The sequence below is a fragment of the Ictalurus furcatus genome, chromosome 6 (assembly GCF_023375685.1).
Source record: "Ictalurus furcatus strain D&B chromosome 6, Billie_1.0, whole genome shotgun sequence".
Taxonomy (NCBI): domain Eukaryota; kingdom Metazoa; phylum Chordata; class Actinopteri; order Siluriformes; family Ictaluridae; genus Ictalurus; species Ictalurus furcatus.
Window position 1 is genome coordinate 18,008,461 of NC_071260.1, and position 19,677 is coordinate 18,028,137.

General features: G+C 36.5%; 2 protein-coding genes and 1 long non-coding RNA gene across 7 annotated transcripts in view; 2 read left to right on the top strand and 1 right to left on the bottom strand.

The window, feature by feature from the left end:
- The window catches only part of dcaf6 (ddb1 and cul4 associated factor 6), a 38,212-nt gene extending 29,698 nt beyond the window's left edge, over nucleotides 1-8,514 (bottom strand). For 3 of the 5 annotated variants that reach the window (XM_053626840.1, XM_053626838.1, XM_053626839.1), the window contains exon 1: nucleotides 8,120-8,514. In XM_053626840.1, the coding sequence (XP_053482815.1) occupies nucleotides 8,120-8,207 (88 nt within the window). In that variant the 5' untranslated portion in view covers nucleotides 8,208-8,514. The remainder of the gene's footprint in view (nucleotides 1-8,119) is intronic. The other 2 variants (XM_053626837.1, XM_053626841.1) reach the window with 2 other exon arrangements.
- A 115-nt stretch (nucleotides 8,515-8,629) lies between these two features.
- Nucleotides 8,630-11,678, top strand: LOC128608794 (uncharacterized). The gene is made up of 3 exons (XR_008386126.1): nucleotides 8,630-8,734; nucleotides 8,838-8,884; nucleotides 10,809-11,678. It is a non-coding gene; the product is annotated as an uncharacterized LOC128608794 (long non-coding RNA).
- Nucleotides 11,679-13,145: 1,467 nt separating this feature from the next.
- mpc2b (mitochondrial pyruvate carrier 2b) lies at nucleotides 13,146-18,170 on the top strand. Its single transcript, XM_053626843.1, has 5 exons — nucleotides 13,146-13,491; nucleotides 16,049-16,089; nucleotides 16,241-16,325; nucleotides 16,447-16,558; nucleotides 17,626-18,170. The coding sequence occupies exons 1-5, from the start codon at nucleotides 13,392-13,394 to the stop codon at nucleotides 17,666-17,668; spliced, it is 381 nt and encodes a 126-aa protein (XP_053482818.1). The 5' UTR covers nucleotides 13,146-13,391; the 3' UTR covers nucleotides 17,669-18,170.
- Nucleotides 18,171-19,677: the final 1,507 nt, after the last annotated feature.

The following is a 19,677-nucleotide window of genomic DNA, read 5'->3' on the forward strand; positions in this document are numbered from 1 at the left end:
TCCCAGAGCACATCTCGGTGCTGTGGAGACTCTACTTGGTATCTGTGCATTCCCTATCAGTCAAGACATAGCAGCCCAGCTAAATACAGCACACACACACACACACACACACACACACACACACACACACGATATGCCTGAACACTACCTAACTAGGCTAATGTTTCTACCAGATCTCAGATGTTGTGAACAAGGTGTAACCTAATAGCAAAAGTCTGTAATGTTGTAGCAAATGTCTAGCTGATTGATTAGACAAACAACAAATAAACACAGCTCAGTCATGAGGAGACAGTTGAGTAAGCATGTTAATAGGATATTTGAAGAAGATTCAAAATCCAGTTGAATGTGTGGCAAAATCAAAACATGAAGGAAGAAAAAGTGGGGGGAAAACTGATAGCAAAATAACAGGAAGTATAGAACTTCCAATAGGAAGTAAAAGCATACTTCCTGAAAGGCAAACTAAAATTAAATAATGTTAAAATAATTAATTTGATCTCCACTTCTAAAGCTAGAATTGGTCAGAGGTTGATATATATAGAGTGATACTGTGATGCAGATACATGCATCATAAAAATGAAAACGTTTATGCTATATAAATATATAGCTTTAAAATATATTAATTTATACTTTATATAAAAATATGCATTTAAAAAATTATTATAAATTAATTAGAATGTAAAAAAGGGTATTAATAATAATAATAATAATAATAATAATAATAATAATAATAATAATAACAATAATAAATGTAAAAAAAATAAATTGGGACATATGAACAGCAATGATAATATATAAATAGAAATCCTGAGAAAAATAAGAATACATTTAATTAAAAAAAAAAAGAAAGAAGAAGAAATCAAAAATAATTCTAAAGTAAAACAAAACAAAAAGAAATATAGTGTCTTTAGGTGCTTTTTAGAATGATCATTTATTTTTTAGGAGCATTAAAACAGAAGGCTGCTTCGCCACTTTGTTTCTTGTTAAGTACATTTAGCAAATCATATAGTACTAGATCTTAATGAAATGGTTTGGAACATAAGAGGACAGACAATCAATAATGAATGATGGTTCATAGCTTTAAAAAAAAATTAGGAGCAGGACTTTAAAATCTAGCTTAAAAGAGATTGGGAGCCAGTGTAATGTCGTAAGGATTGGTGCAATATGATCTCGTTTACATGTGTCTGTTGAAACCTGTGCTGCAGCATTGTGAACAAGCTGTAGTCTGATGAGTGGCAATGCACTAAACAGTGAATGACAATAATCAATATGAGACAAGAGAAAAGCATGTACCAACTTCTTAGCATTGTGCAAGCTGAGATAAGTTCTAACCCATGCAATGTTCCTTAAATGAAATAATGCTGACTGAGTAATTTATCAAAGTTTAAAGATAAATCAGAATCAGGAATTACACAAAAGGTTCCTAATTTGATCATTTTTTCTGTTGGTGCCATCAGAAGAATTTTTGTTTTGTCTTCATTAGGCTTAAGGCTGTTTTTGTTGATCCAGGTAGCATTTGTTTTGGCAGTCTGTCAGGGTGTTTAGAGTAATACTGTTGTCTGGGGTAATAGATGTGTAAGGCTGTGCATCACCCTATTTGTTAATGATTTGACCCAGTGGCAGCATATACAGTGCTGTGAAAAAGTATTTGCCTGATTTTTTTCTGTTTTAGTGCATCTCATACTAAATTGTATAAGAAATTAAAACAAAATCTAAGATAAAACAAAGACAACCTGAGTAAACACAAAATGCAGTTTTGAATTGAAGCAAAAAAGTGATCCAATATCATCTGGGCATGTGTGAAAACATTTGCCCCCGTAGGTACTAATTCCCCAAATCTATGAAACTGCATTCATAATGGAGTTCAGCTGGACTAGACACAACCAGGCCTGATTACTGCAAACCCTGTTCAATCAAATCAACCCTTAAATAGAACTTTTTCAACAGCAGTTGGTTAAAAGATCTTACCCAGTAACACACTATGGCGAAACTGAAAGAAATTCAAGAAATGATGAGGAAGAAGGTGATTGAAATACATCAGTCTAGGAAGGGTACAAAGCTATTTCAAAGGCTTTGGGACTCCAAAGAACCACAGTGAGAGCCATTATCTCCGACCTTCCAAAATTCCTCCAAGAGCACAGCAACGACTCATCCAGGAAGTCACAAAAGTGCCAAGGACAACATCAAAGGATCTACAGGCCTCTCTTGCATCAATAAAGATCACTGTTTATGACTATCAGAAAGACACTGGGACAAAAATGGCATCCATGGAAAAGTGGCGAGGTGAAAACCACTGCTAACCCAGAGAACATTAATTCACATCTGAATTTTGCCAAAACACAAATAGATGATTCTCAAACCTTTCGGGAGAATGTTCTGTGGAGTGACGAGTCGAAAGTGAAACTGTTTGGAAGACAGGGTTCCGTTACATCTGGCCTAAACCAAACACAGATTCCACAAAAAGAGCATCATACCTACGGTCAAGCATGGTGGTGGAAGTGTGATGGTGTGGGGATGCTTTGCTGCTTCAGGGTCTGGGCAACTTGCAGTAATTGAGGAAAACATTAATTCTGCTCTCTACCAGAAAATCCTAAAGGAGTATGGTATTCAGTCCGTAAATTGAAACTGAAGGATTAAGCAGCAAGACAATGATCCAAAGCATAGGAGCAAGTCCTAGTCCTAGAAGTAAGTGAAAGACTGATCTTCAGTAATCGGAAGCATTTGGTTGCAGTTATTGCTGCTAAAGGGGACACAAACAGATTTTAAGTTTAAGGGGACAGTTAGTTTTTCACATAGTGATAGGTGTTGGATAATTTTTTTTTTTTTGCTTCAATAAAAAACAAATTATATTGTGTGTTTACTTGGGTTGCCCTTGTTTTATATTGTATTTTATTTGAAGATCTAAAACTATTTAGTATGAGATATACACAAGAACAGAAGAAATCAATACTTTTTCACAGCACTGTACATCGAAAACAGAAGATGGCCAAGTATGGATTTATGTGAAACACCATAAAGAATGTGGTGGTGGTTTTTGTTTTTTTTTGAGAAACAAAAAGTTACAAAGAAAGTTCTACCCAATAAGGACATTCCCTGATAGTCCAACCTGTCCAACCTTCAGTCCATATGTATGGTATGGCAGAGTGGAGTATTTTTACACAAGTCGAGAGAACAGAAATATTTTGAACATATTTCTGTTGGCATAGAGCTCACAGACAGTGGAGAAATAAGACTGTGATTTGTGTACATGCCACTTCCTTTCTTCTAGTTTTTAAATGCCTATACACTGGTAAATGGCGCACTTATATAGCGCTTTTATCCAAAGCGCTTTATACTGTGTCTCATTCACCCATTCACACACACACACCAATGGTAGCACAGCTGCCATTGGGAGCAACTAGGGGTTCAGTGTCTTGCTCAAGGACACTTCGGCATGTGGAGTCATGCGGGCCGGGAATCGAACCGCCAACCCTACGATTAGTGGACAACCTGCTCTACCACCTGAGCCACAGCCGCTACATACACTGATCAGCAGAACATTGCCTTGCAAACATGACATGCTTATTGCATCTGGTTGAACATGATTTAAAATGAGGCCTACCATCACACAGTGGTAATGGGCTTATTAACCCTATATGGGGTGAGATTTGCTGTTGAAGCTCTTCAAAATCAAATTAACTTAATTTTTTGTTTTGAGATTGTGTCATACAAACACAGGGTTGGGAGGGTTACTTGTATTAAATGTATTCAGTTACAGTTACAAGTTACTTCATAAAAAAAATGTAGTCAGTAACGTAATACAAGTATCACAATATGAAAGTAATGTAATATAATTATTTTTAGATTACTTCAAGGTCATATATGTAAATAAAGTAGAGAGAAAAGCAATATGATCTAAAATACTTTTATGTAGAGCTTAAAAACATGTTCAATGTTTGGACTTGTTTTAATAAAATGGACAATAAATAAATAAATCACTGTCCCTGAATCGGGTAACATTACACCATAGTTTGGTTTTCCAAAAAGCGGACACCTTTTATTTAAATTTTTCATTTTCATTTATTTATTTATTTATTTATTTATTGGGGGGGGGGGGGGGTTATAGCGTTCTATTCAGTGTTACTATGAATGCAGACTTTAATACACTGAAAAAGACACACTACTAGCATCACATAAATATATATGAATAAAATTTATTTCACTCCTTTTCACATTTTTCACTCATTTTACATTTTTTTTTTTTACTTTTGAATGTCCATGGATTAAAATAAAAATATTACATGGCACAAATGTACCTTCTGCCATCATTCACCGATTTGAATGGCCATGTAATACGAAGCAATTTGAGAACATGAAATTAAAAATGAGCTTATATGGCCATGGGCATTGTTTCGACTCAGGACAGCTGTCATTTGCTGCTATTCTCAACTAACTGTTTGATGCCGTACACAACAGTGCTTCACCTTCGTGTGTTCGCTGAGAGTAAGCTAATGGCTGATAGGCAGGAATTTGGCCAATAGTTTGCTGCAAGCCTTTTATAATCGACCGATTGCTGTGCGAGAAGGCGGGAATTACAGAGAAGGATTAAAGCAGTGCAAACATGCGCACACATGATTCAGTATTAGATCATAAGCATTTAGTTGATGCATCATAATGAAACTAAAGCCAAACCCCGGTCATTTTCTCAAATGTAGAAATCCTGGCTGCACGCTTTTTTAAGGTCCGAAAAAGAGGACATGTCCAGGAAAAAGAGGACGACTGTTCACCCTAACAAAAGCATTTCAGAGAACAATGTATGTTAATTTCTACCAAATTAACTTTTGCACCAGGAGGTTGCTCATGTGAGTCAGCACTGGCAAGAGAGAACCAGAACTATAATCAAGCAGCTGCCTATATTGTGTTATGTCAAAAGATAAACTTCTTTGGTTTTAAATGAAATTTTTTTTTTTTTGTTTATCCTAATAGTATTCCTTTTTTTTTTTTTTTAACTAAATGCACCTGTAATCTGATTACTTTATATTCTGACGTAACTGTAACGGATTACAGTTACCAGTTTTTTGTATGCCGATTACATAACGCTGTTACATGTATTCCGTTACTCCCCAAGCCTGTACAAATATCATTATAAACTATAGTTTTGACTCTTCACGCTTGTGTAAATAATACGAATAAGGTTGGATTAACCTTGTTGTACTTGGTAACAGTCACAATCAAGCTGATATGAACAATAAATAATTTTTTTTTAGAAATCTATAATATCGAGACTATGATAATGGCACAATGTCTTGAATTGTATTGGCGTACTACTCACAACTATCAGATTAATTTGAGCAGTGGTGGATGCTCAGTAAAAGTGAAAAACAAACCAGAGATTCCTTAAAATTCCCCTGAAGTTATATAAATCTGCTTTAATTGAAAGTAGAGGGCAGTCAGCTGTCCGTCCACTGAAAAACTAACATTGAATTGATTTGTTTGTTTACTATCTGAATGAGATTGGGACAGAACACCTATGATACTGTGCTTATAGTTATAATACCAGGAATGCTGCATACTATCCCAGCCCTAGTAGGGAGTATAACTAACAGCGGATATACCATTACCCTTTTATAAACAAATGAAGCTATATATCATCAGCACTAATAGCCTCACTGTTCTCATCAAACACAGACATTTACATTGTATAAGACAAGTTTATAAAGGACGAAGTGTTAGACACATAACACCAGATACCACTAGGGCTGGTAAACATCACCTGGATATCATTTTGTCCGTGTAAGCATGTATGCAGAGACCGTTCAACATCATCACAAAGTGAATGTATGGTAGTCTCCATTGCCATATAGTCATTTTCCCCTGCAACCATCTAGCCTAGTCCCACCAGATTGGCTGGTTTTGAATGAAAATGATAGTCCATTGTTCACAGAACAACAGCTACATACATAACTAGCATTCTATTTCATCCCTCCAAAGTACTAGGGATGGTTTGAATCACCTGGATAATGTATGCCACAATGTCATGAGGAACGATAAAGAATCAGTAAAATTATTCGTATACCTATTAAAAGTAGTTCCTACCGACAGCCTGAACAGGTCCTTGGTTCGTGTGCACAGTGCAGCAGGTGGCAGGATTTGGAAAAGATTAGTGTGTGTCTCTGCATCAAGAAAAGTACATGAACCAATTGGGCCACATTACTGTAAGTGTAACTGATATTCATTCATTCAGCTACAGTAACCGCTTTATGCTTGTCAGGGTCAAGGTGCATCCTGAGCCAATCCCATGAACACTAGGCACGAGGTGGGAAAAGCCATCGCAGGGCACTACTCACATACTCATTTCACAGCTAATGGCAATTTGGTGTCTCTGGCATGTTTTGGGAACTGGGAGGAAACCCAGATAAACATGGGGAGACCATGCTAAACTGCATACACAATAACCCGAGCTCAGGACCAAAATAGGGATAGATGATTTCTTTGACTGGTTTTTGAATGAGTGACGTAAAAAAACACTGGTGACCGTTAAATCAACCACCTGCTAAACACGCCATCCAACATGTCTGGCAACTGTGAATGAAAAACTAAAAAGGTCAGATACATAACTTACAGTGCTTTGAAAAAGTATTTTCTTCTGTTTTTGTGTACATCTCATATTAAATAGTTTTAGATCTTCAAACAAAATACAACACAAAACAAAGGCAACCCGAGTAAACACACAATTTTTATTTTACATTTTTTTATTGAAGCAAAAAACAAATATGTTATCCAACACCTATCACCATGTACAACACCTATCACTATGTGAAAAACTAATTGTCCCCTTAAACTTAAAATCTGTTTGTGCCACCTTTAGCAGTAATAACTGCAACCAAATGCTTCCAATTACTGAAGATCAGTCTTTCACTTACTTCTAGGACTAGGACTTACTCCTATGCTTTGGATCATTGTCTTGCTGCTTAATCCAGTTGCACTTGAGTTTAAATTTATGGACCGAAGACCGGACATTCTCCTTTAGGATTTTCTGGTAGAGAGCAGAATTCATGTTTCCCTCAATTATTTCAAGTTGCCCAGACCCTGAAGCAGCAAAGCATCCAGACACCATCACACTTCCACCATCATGCTTGACCGTAGGTATGATGCTCTTTTTGTGGAATCTGTGTTTGGTTTAGGCCAGATGTAACGGGACACCTGTCTTCCAAACAGTTCCACTTTCGACTCTTCAATCCACAGAACATTCTCCCAAAAGAAATCAGGATGGGGCAAATACTTTTTCACAGCACTGTACATGTCCTGGACACCTGGGCTACCCAATTTGTCCACCTCTGGGGTACGTGTAGCTCTGACCATAGTCACAAAGTGTTACACAGATAGCCCCATAAGGTGTTCATGAGCTTCAACATATGCATTTGACAAGAATTATGGTAAAGACTGGTGTATGGTAATAGCATATATAATAAATATTACAGCAAATGATCACTTTGTGATTTGGTTGGAATTTCTTGGCATGCATATGCACGCACACAAGATAATATCCAGGTGATTCACCAGCCCTGGCAGTTAGGAGGGGTGCACTAAAAGCTGATTTTGTTGCAATATTGATTTTAACAGTTCCTGCTTAAAGAAATTACGAGTGCTTTGACTTAACACATCAGCATCACACTTGCTATCTGTTCACTAAAACTTAACCGTTGCCCATTTTAGTCAGTTAACTCCCAATAATTCTAAACTGTCACCTCAAATCAGTTACTGCATTTAATTCAGTGATGTCTCTCATACTTATCCAAAACGTTACAGTAATAAAGCATGTCACTGTCATGCTTAATGCCAATAGGAGTATTTAATGAATGATTACTCTACACCTGGTTATATTATATATTATTACAGTCTGAGAGGTAATATTAGCTAGGCTGGTCGGTTCAACAACAACAACAACAACTACAACAACAACAACTCTTAAGGCAATTTTACTGAAAAAGGACAGCAATCAATGAAGCTATAAACTTGTCCATAAATCAGCGTGCCCATTGTCATCTACAAGCATACACAAGTGACAGCTGTCAGCGCCACACGTAAATGAAGCGTTTAAAGATGACGTCGGTAGGGAAATAAACACACACTGCGTTCTTACCTAAATAGTTCGTTCGGAAAATATTAGGATCGCTGTAACCGATGGAGCGTCTCCTCACATCCCAAATCAAGTTGCCACAGCAGGACATGGTGCTCTCAAAGCTCCCCTCGTCTGGAGACAAGCAGCATTGAGAGAACGGCAAGTAGAAAGCACTTCATTAGCTAGCTGTTAGCTTAGCATCGCCTTCTTCTTTTTTTGTTGTTTTTTTGTTAGGGCACTTATTTACTCCAGTGTTTCATCGCAGAAGAAAATCAAATAGGACAAAACAGTGGGGGGAAATCACGCAAAATCTACACCCCTGTGGCAAAACGACCTACTGCCTCCATGTCATCATAAGCTAAATATATAACAAAAATGTTGTTCGGCCAACTGCTTAAGATTCTGTTCTCCTGTGCCCAGATCTTACGCAACAACCAATGAAATGCGAGCTGCGCGCATGTTTATGTCCACAGCGCTGTGGAGAACTTTGAAGAGCATCAAGTGCGCGCAGCCTTGCGCAGACATTGTTCTATCAAATATTTCTGCTTTTCCTTTCGTATCGCCAGAATAAAGAAGAGTGCAGCCATCACGGCAATTTACTATAATCCTTAGTAAATAACTGACAACTAATTTACCGTCAGTTACTTTATTATATTACATTTATATTACAATATTATAATTACATGTTTCTTATGTGCAACGCAAAACAGTAACAACAGTCATCTTCACTCTTCCACAGGTCCCTGCGGAATTATGTCTAGTGGATACCATTAAGGACCAATAATGGTAATGGTTTTGATGTTTAGATGATGGTTTGTAATGGTATTTGTAGTGGAAACCATAAAAAAAATTCCCAGCAGGGTGCACCTTTTTAAATACGTTTTTTAACTGTCTGACACTATTCTCTATCCTTAAAGTCATCTTACTTTTATGGAATAATTTGGTATTCAAAGTTGGCATCTTTACTTTTAATCTTGTGAAGCAAATGTTGCTAGCAAATAAGTCTTGTAGTTTCCAGTTCAGCGTCATGCAGTGTGCATGCCTAGAGTCTGTAACAGATCAACAAAACATAAAATGTCACCCGAGCCAGGACAAAGAAATGACCTATTTTTAAGCACAGGGCTAACTGTGATTCTGTAATTGTTATTGTAATAACGTATGATTGGCTCATCATGCGCCGAACATTTAGCAACAAAGACTTAAAATATAACCTTAAACTTAAGGTTTATAAAATGGTTTGCATTAAATAGTGGTTTCACATCTCCCTCTAGCGGTATAAATGTTTACTATACTGTCAATCTAATACTTTTAGAAGAACTATATTTCAGTAATGGATCCTACCGACGAGAAACTTTCATTCCTTTATATTCAATGTTGCTGGAACCTGGAAAACATGTTCTCAGCTCTGTATTTAATTATTATATAATATAATAATATAATAGGCCAAGATTTGAGGGAACTAAACAAATGGTTGGAGTCATGGAATAACAAAAGGTGATAGCTTCCTGAAGCCTGGTTTTATACTTGACGCGTCCGCAATAGCGCGGAGGGAGCGCTCGGCAAAATGACGTCATCGCAAAGTGGGCGGTCGAGCGCGTTGAATGCTCTAGGCCTCGTTCCGCGTGGCGGTCTGCACGGCATTTTTTGTAACTTATCGTGCGACGCCGCTTCCGGAAATGATTGAATGAATGACTTCGAGGCGACTCTTGCTGAAAGGTACGATTGTAGAACTATCTTTATGATCCATCCATGCGGGACCATAGAGATAGCCAGATGGCACAAAATTCATGGAAAGGTTTTTTTTTTTTAAATAGTGATTTCGATTTGCTTTGACATACTGTTGAAATAATAAAGCCAAAGCTGAAAGTTATTATTATTTTTTATTTTATTTTATTTTATTTTGGGGGGTTACCATGTTTTCATTAATCAGTATGTTCACAAACAAACACAGTCACTACACTACACTGTCAGACAGTAATTAAACCTCATTCTTTTGTCTTTATACATAGAGACATTTACATTGATGGGCAGCCATACAGAGTGATTATTCTGTAATATCTTTCTTTTGTCTCTATACATAAAGAGACATTTGCAGTGATGGAAGAACATAATCACCTGTTTTTGTAAACATGAGAAATTACATTTGCAGGAAGCACCCACTTTTTCCTACTGGCATAAAATTGGACGTTCGATACATGCAGATATGCGCACATTAAGGGACCGTCTCTAACGTTACATACGACATTGGTATACACGTTTCTAAGTTCAGTAGCATTTGAAGGGAATGATTTACAGTCACAAAACCAACCGTAAAGTGTTAATCTAGGTGTCAGCTATATGTGCCATATAAACTTGGGGAACATAGGGCCCTGGGAACATAGGAATGACCCCAACACAGAAGAGTATGTCATGGATTTTAGCCCAATAATTACTGGATCTATTAGCAAGTAGCTCTAAGAGATTGTGGCCGGTTTCTCGAAGTCCAAGAGTACAATTTGATACAAATATTGATTATTTTTTTTAACACTGGTTAATTGTGGCAGATAAAGTGCAGTAGATGTAACAAACTGTAGGTGTGATATTTATACAAGTGTGCCAATCTGTAACAAATTAAATTATGCAATGACTGCAATCTTAGTATTAAATTACATATATATTTCTGGCAAAATCTCCAATATTATTCGTTATTTTAATTTGTTCTCAATTCCAGCTGATCAGAGCCTTCGGAGAGACCCAAACGTGCAGACGGTCCTCAGGTCAGGAACTGAGATTGTCTAACAAAGTTAAGGTAAGGTGTTGTAGCGCCTCCAGGTGGCCAAACGTCCTGCTGAATAGACAGAGCTGGAGACAAGCCCGGTCAAGCCTGTGTGCGTTCGTTTCATTTACTCCAACAGAGCTGCTGTGTTGTTACTGCAGACAATCTTTGTTTTTACAAAACATTCTCTAAAAGCCTTGATATAAGCCAAATTCCACAAAGGTCTGCCTTATACCGAATCAGTATCAACCAGTACAATGTATATATAATTTTTTATGATTGATATATTACAGGGAGATGGCACATTACATTACAATTCGGCTCTCCTGCAATTTATTTAAAAGAGCCCTATTGGCTTTCAAAACACCGCTTCTTGAAGCTTTGAAACCGTTTTGAATCAGTAGGTCGGAGCGCGTGTCAAACTGGCCAAGTCATGTGACTTCAGCAAACGATACTTCATTACGTCATACTGTTTCGAAATGTTGATGGTTCGCCGCTAGGGGGTGTTGATCTCCAGGTGAACCAATGAACCAGTGTTTGTTATCTAAATTATACACTATTTAATATTTTTTTAAACACTAATTCATTGTGGCTAATAGAGTGCAGTGGATGTAACAACCTGCACGTGTGATATTTATACAAGTGATATTTATACCAGCTTTAGTTAATGCTTATTGTTAGATAATAGCTAGTTAGATTCTAATTGCAGTTAGCTAGCCTGAGCAACATTTCACTACCTACTATGTCAGTTGTCCAACATTTATCTCAAATTAATTACAGTTATTGGCATTTGTTAACAAAGTTTATATTCTGTGATTAGATTTGTTGTTAAAGTTGGACTGTTGGTTTTAGCTCGGTGTACCTAATAAACTGGCAGTTGGAATTACAGCCCAACTTTGATTAGACTGATAAAACATTTATATGTGTACATAAAGATTTTGTTGAGTGCAACCTCAAGAGAACATTAGAGCTTATTGGACCAACATCACTTAAGTATTTGGATGACATTTAATTTTACATTATCTTAAGATGTTTTCTTATATCTTTATTTTATTTAGTTAATACAGGCAAATAATACAACATAACCACATGCACTTCTACATACATCAGACTTATTTATTTTCTGCATCCAAATGCTGCACAGCCAACCATTGTAAGACCTTGATCTATAAATGTTTTTTTTAAATATATTTTTATAACATTAACATTATATTTATTGTTTTTGGCATCAAAAGAACATAGTCATACATACAATAACGTTTTATAAACATTTATAAACACAACCCCCACCACACCCTCAACATTGAACATTCGGGGGGGGGGGGGGGGAATAAATATAATAATATATAATAATAAGAGGTACAGTATACATTTTTTATTTATCAATTTTACTCATTCATTTCAGCTGAATCACTTTCCAGGAATTGCATAAAAGTGGCCTGCTTTCTGCCATCTTTCTCTCTCTGTAGGAGGTGGACTGAGTTTCAAATATAAAACTTATATACCCTCTCCCTGGATATATTATATAATAAAATGTTTTGCTGAATGCCATTATTCACCTTGTTTATTTTGCACTATTGACTTCTTGGGTTAAAATGAGCAGTTACTTGCATTCATTGATATTCACTTTTTGTGCATGCTTATGTGAATGTCTTAACATAAGATAACATTAGGATGTGAGTAATTATGCCCACAGAAGCAAGATAAAAATATTAATGCACATACTGTGAATGTATTCTATGTTATGGGAGCAATTCCCTTTTCCTCCAAAAATGAACACAGAAAACTGATTAATGTTGTCTCTCCATCACTCCCCAGAAAAAAAAAATTGTTACTGTAGTGTAAATGTAGTCAACGTAGTAATCAAAGCACATTATGTGTTAATATTTACCGAAAACTGCTTCAAATACAGTCGCTGCTGCTGCTGTCTGTCCCCTTTAAACAAATTCAAACAGGTTGACAGCGCGGATTTGTTTTGAACTATTGAGAGCTACATGAACCACGTGACTGTGTTGCGGCGAGATCAAAGCGTGTCACAACTCTCTTTTCAACAGCGCTGGCACGTGCGTAAATGGACCAGTCTTAAAACAGCAAGCGGAATCAACTCAACCAATAGGATACTTCACATGATGGGTTGTGCCATGAAGCTAATCTCCTGGTTTTGATTTTTTTTTATTGTACCCACGTTCAGATAAATCCTGCCCCCTATATTTGTATTGGCTAACAGTCGAGAAAGCTGGGCGTCATATAGGTTTCCTGTGCTCCGATTGGCTAACTACTTTGTGATTCTGAACATCACTCCAACCGGTAAAGCGATCATGCTAGGCCTGCAGGCTTGTACGTTTCAAGACCGGCAGGAAGGTCGAAAGTAGGGCGAGAGGTTAGACATTTGTTTGAGCAGGTTTATGACTGGTTTGCTTGACTAGACAAGACACTCACTTCGGAGAGCTATCTCGGGGGAAGTAGCGCGAGCATTGTGTCGTGTCGGGCCTTAAACACTTTAGTTTGTTTTTAAGCCGCGGTTAAGGAGCAGTGATCATGGCGTTGGTAGGACTGAGAGCCTCCTATCACAGGGTTCTGGGCCAGATCGAGCATTTTCTGCCTGCCAAGCTGAGACCTATTTACAACCACCCTGCAGGTAACACAAGAGCTGTTCGTGTGCTGAGGGTTTTCATGTCTTCCTCGCCGCATTGTGTGTTTGTTTACCGGCCAGTTTAACCGCTTTTTTTAATACCTGCTAACACGATTGCAACTTCCGGAAGTGTGGCTAAGCTGGAGCTGAAAGTTGAGTTAGAAACTGAAGAAACTGAAGAGGAGGGGCTATATACAACCCAGATCTCGAGCAGTATGATTATGACCCCAGAGTCTCTGGTGAATGGGTTGCTGTGTGAACAGCTAATGAACAAGAGCTAGCTTAAATTAGGTGAAATGGAAACGACCTTGGTGCCTTTACCTTGCGTCAGTTAAGTAAATCAGCCGTTCAGTGGCTTTGGGAAAACGTATAATCTTATAATAAACTAATATTTCTTAGTTTTCAGTGTAGTTGTTATGAGAGGTGTGGATTCGAGTCAACTTGGACTCAATAATACATTCAGTGGCGTTAAGACTTGTTCTCACCTCGGGGTAACACTGCTATTACTGCCATGCAAGAAACATTACGTCTAAATATTCAAGAGTGCAGCTCATTTAATAAATGCAAATATGAAATAAATGGCGCCCCTGTTGTAGACCACCTTATTCTCAGACTATGGCTCTGTCGGAGTGCTGACGTGTTTACTCTCATTGCATGATGTTGGATGTTAGCCGTGCACTAATTTAATTCCCTAGAATAGATATTGCAGTATTTATGCACTAATGTTGACTGACCAAAACTCAACAACGTTTAAGATGTTCCTCCTTGTATTAGTTCACAGAAAAATATCAACAGCTCAGCGTGTAGAAACATGAAACTCCTAATCAAAGCGTCACTGGTAGTATAGAGTTGTCTGTTGACTAGCTTCTTATGAAAGAAAGTAATGCTGTTATAGCCTTGAGGATCAGATGAAAACACTCTGTCAGAGAGACTGTATGTACCAAGCTTTAGAAAAATGAGAAAAGAGACAGGCCAGAGCAAGTATCTATCTAAACATAATTGAAATTTAATACAGCTTCTTTGTCCAAAAATTGTTATTAAGGTCATCTTAAGTACTAGACTAGTATTTCTCGGTCCTGGTAATCAAGCTCCCTTTCATTACAGAATTCTTTGTCTAGTTCTAACACACCCATTTGAACCAAAGGGAAGGTAACAAAGCATTAAAAGGTGTCCTGTATGTATGCCTGGTTGGGTATGGTGTATTCATGTTCTGTACTACAGTGCCTTCCAGAGGTATTGGCATGCATTAAAAAAAGAGCAAAAATATAAAACATTATAAAATTAATATTATGATTAATAATGCAAGTTTTCAATAAAAAAACAAGAGAAACTGTATCTTTCATGTAACAACCTCAATTCTATATATAAAAAAAACTCACAAACTATATTTGTGCCAAAATTACTGACAAACTCCAGTCATATTTTAAATAAATTCAAACAAATTATCATTCTGGGGGGGGGGGGGGATTTTATTTATTTATTTATTTGCTTTCAGTCCCCAGAAACTCTGTTGTTGCATTTAACCATGTCCTGTTTCTATAAATATAAATTAGGTTACACGTGTAAAATATTTATGCCATGCATTACCTTGAGGAACACCAAAGAACTTTAAAAACAAGAGAGTCTGATTCTTTTATTGTTTGCCCAATATCATGACAGCACCATATGTCTTGTGTTAGCACATTGTTCATAGGTCCTTTATTGTTATTCTTTATATAGCATTGTCAATTAGGGATGCACCGAATGTTCGGCAACCGAAATTATTCGGCCGAAAATAGCAAAAAAAAAAAAAGCACTTCCGGTGTTCGGCCGAATAAGTGAAAAGGCCGAATAAATTTGATCGAACAATGACGTGTTTGATGACGCGACCAAATAGCCTAGCAACCAGAGTGAGACGCGCAAAGCTTTAATTGCAGCAAACATGTCGGCAGTGTGGAAGCATTTTAAAGTGTCAGAGAAAGATGTAAGAATGGCTGTCAAAGAAGTAGGCATATGTCTAGGACAATTAATCATTTGTTGTGGGCCCATCCACTTTTTTTACACTTGTCAATGCACTTTTTTGTTGTAGGCTACAGAGTGTTACATTCTTTCAGCAGTCTGTTATAGGCCTAACATAGGCTATTCAAGGGGGGCTCAAAGATGACCACATAAAAAATATTTTTATTTTACTCATTTATTTATTTAAAGTTATATTGTGCCTTGTTGGTAGCCTATGCCTGCTGGAATGAAAAAAAAAATGTTCAGTGTTAAATAAATATTTTGAAATTATAGTTTTTGTAATTTATTTTTTTTTTCTTTGAAAAGCAAGACAAAATAGTAAAAAGCACATTTTGACTATTTAATTTATGTAATGGTGAAAATGAAAAATGCGAAAAAACGCATTCCGCCTTTGGCCATGAATTTTCATTTCGGTGCATCCCTATTGTCAATGTTTGTAGCAAAGATTTATCAACATGTTCCACTGGCCTCAGTCTGACGGCAGTAAAGATTCTGTTCATTGTGTAATTACACTGCATACAATGAGCACTGTAAGCATGAATTTATTAAATGTCTCTCTCTTTAGGTCCCAAGACGGTTTTCTTCTGGGCACCAATGTTTAAATGGGTATGGGCCATATTTCTTGATACAACTAATGTAGCTCTTTATGTTGATTGTATTTTATGGCTGTTCCATTAGTGATACATAATGAATGCTTAGAAAGAGCTGAGGATTTAGATCAGAATGTTCATTTTCATCGTGCTCTGTTTCCTCCCAGAGCCTGGTGATAGCTGGTTTAGCAGACATGACCAGACCAGCTGAAAAACTCAGCGCATCGCAGTCTGCAGTGCTGACAGCTACAGGTGCATGATTTGCTCACTAAACAGGATGTTGATTGACAGATTTTCAATTAAATTAAATCATCTGATATCCTCAAATACCTGTTTAAGAATATGTCTCCCAATCTTTCACCTGTGTTTGTAGGTCTTATCTGGTCCAGGTATTCACTGGTTATTATACCAAAGAACTGGAATCTGTTTGCTGTCAACTTCTTTGTTGGATGTGCAGGTGGATCTCAGCTCTTCAGAATATGGAAGTGAGTTTGGTTTACTGGAAATCTACTGCCTTCTTTTTTTTTTTTTTTTATAGTAACAGTCTTATCAATAATCCCTGGTTTGTAATCAGTGCACCCATTATTTGAAGTACTTGTTGTAGAAGGAGCATGCTCTTTCTGAACATACACAACTTCTATGGGTGCAGAATATGTAAAGAATAACACATGCCAGACCACTTCAGACCACCATGATGGCAGTGGCAATCTGCTTCATGCCCTGCCTGCCGTATCACACCACCCCAGCATGGATGCTTTTCATAAAACTGGATGATCCGGAGGGTGTTATTCTGCTTAAACCAGCGCTTATTGCCAACAATTAAGATATTTAACTTATTACTGAACGACATGTACACTTATAGTTAAGTTGAATGTTGTGGAATCTCTCTCTCTCTCTCTCTTTGTCATTTTATTGTGAAATTGGAAAGCTTAAACTCTTCTTTCCTGAAGGTCTTTCCATGCTGGGAAACTTTGCAAAGCACCATGACTGTTACAAAGTGCTTATAGCTGAGACTCCTTCCATAAATGTTAATTAAATATCTCCTTTAAAAAAAAAGGAGATTTTGTTAATCCATTTATTATTAGTCTTAAATTATGTTGGTCATCTGCCGTACAAGTCCCTGTGTATGAGCTGTTACTATAGAGGTTCTAATGTATTAGAATGCGCGTTAATATTAACCTATCGTTCATGCTCCTGGCGGAACTTCTGTCCGAGCTGTGCTGGTGCTCAGAAAACATGCACACCCCCTGACCAATCAGATTTGAGAATTTAAACCCTCTGTGGTATAAGCAAAATTAACAATGTTAGCACAATGTGTTATATTGTAAATTACTCAAGAATCTGTAGTTTGCAGTGTGCGGAATCAAAGCAAATGTTGATGAATAATCCTCACACAACTGTAATGTTACTGATATGCAATTCAGTGTTTATATACTGCACTGTATTGACTATGCATCAATGCAGTAAATAATCACAACAGCTTGTTTGCAGGTACTAAGTATATACAGTAAACTGTAGAACTTATTTTGTCAATATCAACCCGTTTCTCCAGGTTCAACCAAGAACAGAAAGCAAAGAAGACTGCAGAGGCTTAATACTGCTAACACATAAGTGCCATATGATGGACTGAAAAGGAATCCAGGCTAAGTTAATCCTCAGAAGACTACGGCCACCTTTTTTAGTGTGTTACATTTTAATCATTTAGTGTAATCCATTGTTATTTAGTAAACTCTAAATGCTCTCATGAAACAAATGTCATTGACGCACAATATATACAATATTAATACAGATAAGCAGTTTTCTATATAGTAGTAAGTTCTATAAGGGAAAGAGTTGCTGTTCCTAATACTTTAGAAATTCAATCTTGGTATTTCCTCTATTTATTAATTAATACAATGCAAGGAATAGGTCAAAATAAATTGGAATTCTTGGGAAACGTTTGTATAGCAGTTGTACACATATTAAAAATGTGTTTGTTTTAATTTGTAAGTCATATAAGAAATACATTTGTTAGTACTCATGCATTTCATCCACAATGAGTAGAATTGTCAAACTGAGTTCAATTTTGAGTTAGAAATAAAACCACATTAAAGTCAACATATTCCTAAAGCACAGTGTATTTCTTTTATAGTTGCTTTATAGCTTATTATGAAGCAGTATTACTAGTGAAACATTTTTAAAGATACCACTATAAAAATCAAATAAAGGATTTTTTTCCTTCAACTTGTAAAAAGAAATACTGAAAAGCAAATGTATACAACAATTTTGCATTTTGAATGTCATTTACGTTAATTCCTGTGTTCCTGTTTTGAAGCAGTATAATCAGCTCCATATTCTTCATCCATCAAACCATAGAGAAGGTGTATAACACAAGTTTAGATTCAAAATAAGTTGGCTGAAAAGACATTTTGATCCTGAAGTATTTAAAATCAGGATGTTTAAGAGCAATAGCATTGTCTGATAAATAAATAAATAATTAGAAGTATTTATATGAACTAAACAACACTTTCATGTAAAATACCTTTCTTATCCATCAATTAAAGGAACCCCAAAGAGTTTAACACAAAAGATGGATACAAATGGATACTGAGCTGGTTTTGGGGGAAAAGGTGTTCCATTTCAGAAACCAAGCTGAGTAAGTCTAGGTTTAGTTACTATGGGCAACTTGTGCTGTGAAGCTAACCTGCTTGTATTAAGCCTAAGAAATTGGCACTCGACAGATGTCAGAACGGTCATGCCCTTTCCTAAATAATTCAGTAGATATCACTAGCATCTACTCACAGTTCTACATTGATTCGAGGTGGTAAGCTATTGTTTGTGGTAAGCAACTGATAACTGCTTTTCTCCCATGTATGTATAGAACAAATGTGTAACAGTGAAAGCCATCCCTTGATCAAATTGTAGATTAGATTAAAGCAAAGCAAAACACAAGCTTAATCACACCAATTTGTAAATGATCTAAATACTGTCAAATGATCTGTGACGCACACGTTCTGTTGCAACTGTAGTGCTGGACAGAGTTGTAATGTTTAATCTCGAACTCTAAATTGGAAATGTAAACAATTGAAGCAATTATAATAATAATAGTAATAGTGTCAAATGCTGTAACAGTTTTCCATAGATACAGTCTACAATACTCAAGTTATGTAACTTTTTTATTATTATTTGCTTCTTCAAATGGACTTTGTCACTTCTTTTAAATTCACAATCAATGACATGCTTAAGCACAAAAGTAGTGACAGCAAGATGACACTTCATGAATCATTACAGCTGTGTTTAAAAAAAAAAAAAAAAAAAGTTGCTTTTTTTTAAGCTTCAAGTGTCCAATACAGGCCTCTAGTGGTCAGAAAAAAGTCCTGTATCATGCATAACTTTTTATATTGTAAATTTAAATTCACTTTAGATCTCAATCTGCCTAATTTTTTATTTTTATTTGTAACAATGCCTGTAGTTGGCCTTTCTGTAATATCAACAATGCAAAACAAATTCCAGGCTTTAATTATCTGTCATGTTGATTATTGTAATGCTTTCTTTTTTGGGCTACCAGATTAAACCTTCAAGTTTCAACAAATTTCAACAGACTAGTTGATCAGCTCATATCACA

Bases quoted from the DNA above. Each gene is read 5' to 3' on its own strand.
- mpc2b (XM_053626843.1), top strand. From the start codon at position 13,392: ATGGCGTTGGTAGGACTGAGAGCCTCCTATCACAGGGTTCTGGGCCAG. The intron at 16,090-16,240 runs GTATGGGCCATA...GTTTCCTCCCAG, and splicing joins GGGCACCAATGTTTAAATGG to AGCCTGGTGATAGCTGGTTT. The intron at 16,326-16,446 runs GTGCATGATTTG...CTGTGTTTGTAG, and splicing joins TGCAGTGCTGACAGCTACAG to GTCTTATCTGGTCCAGGTAT.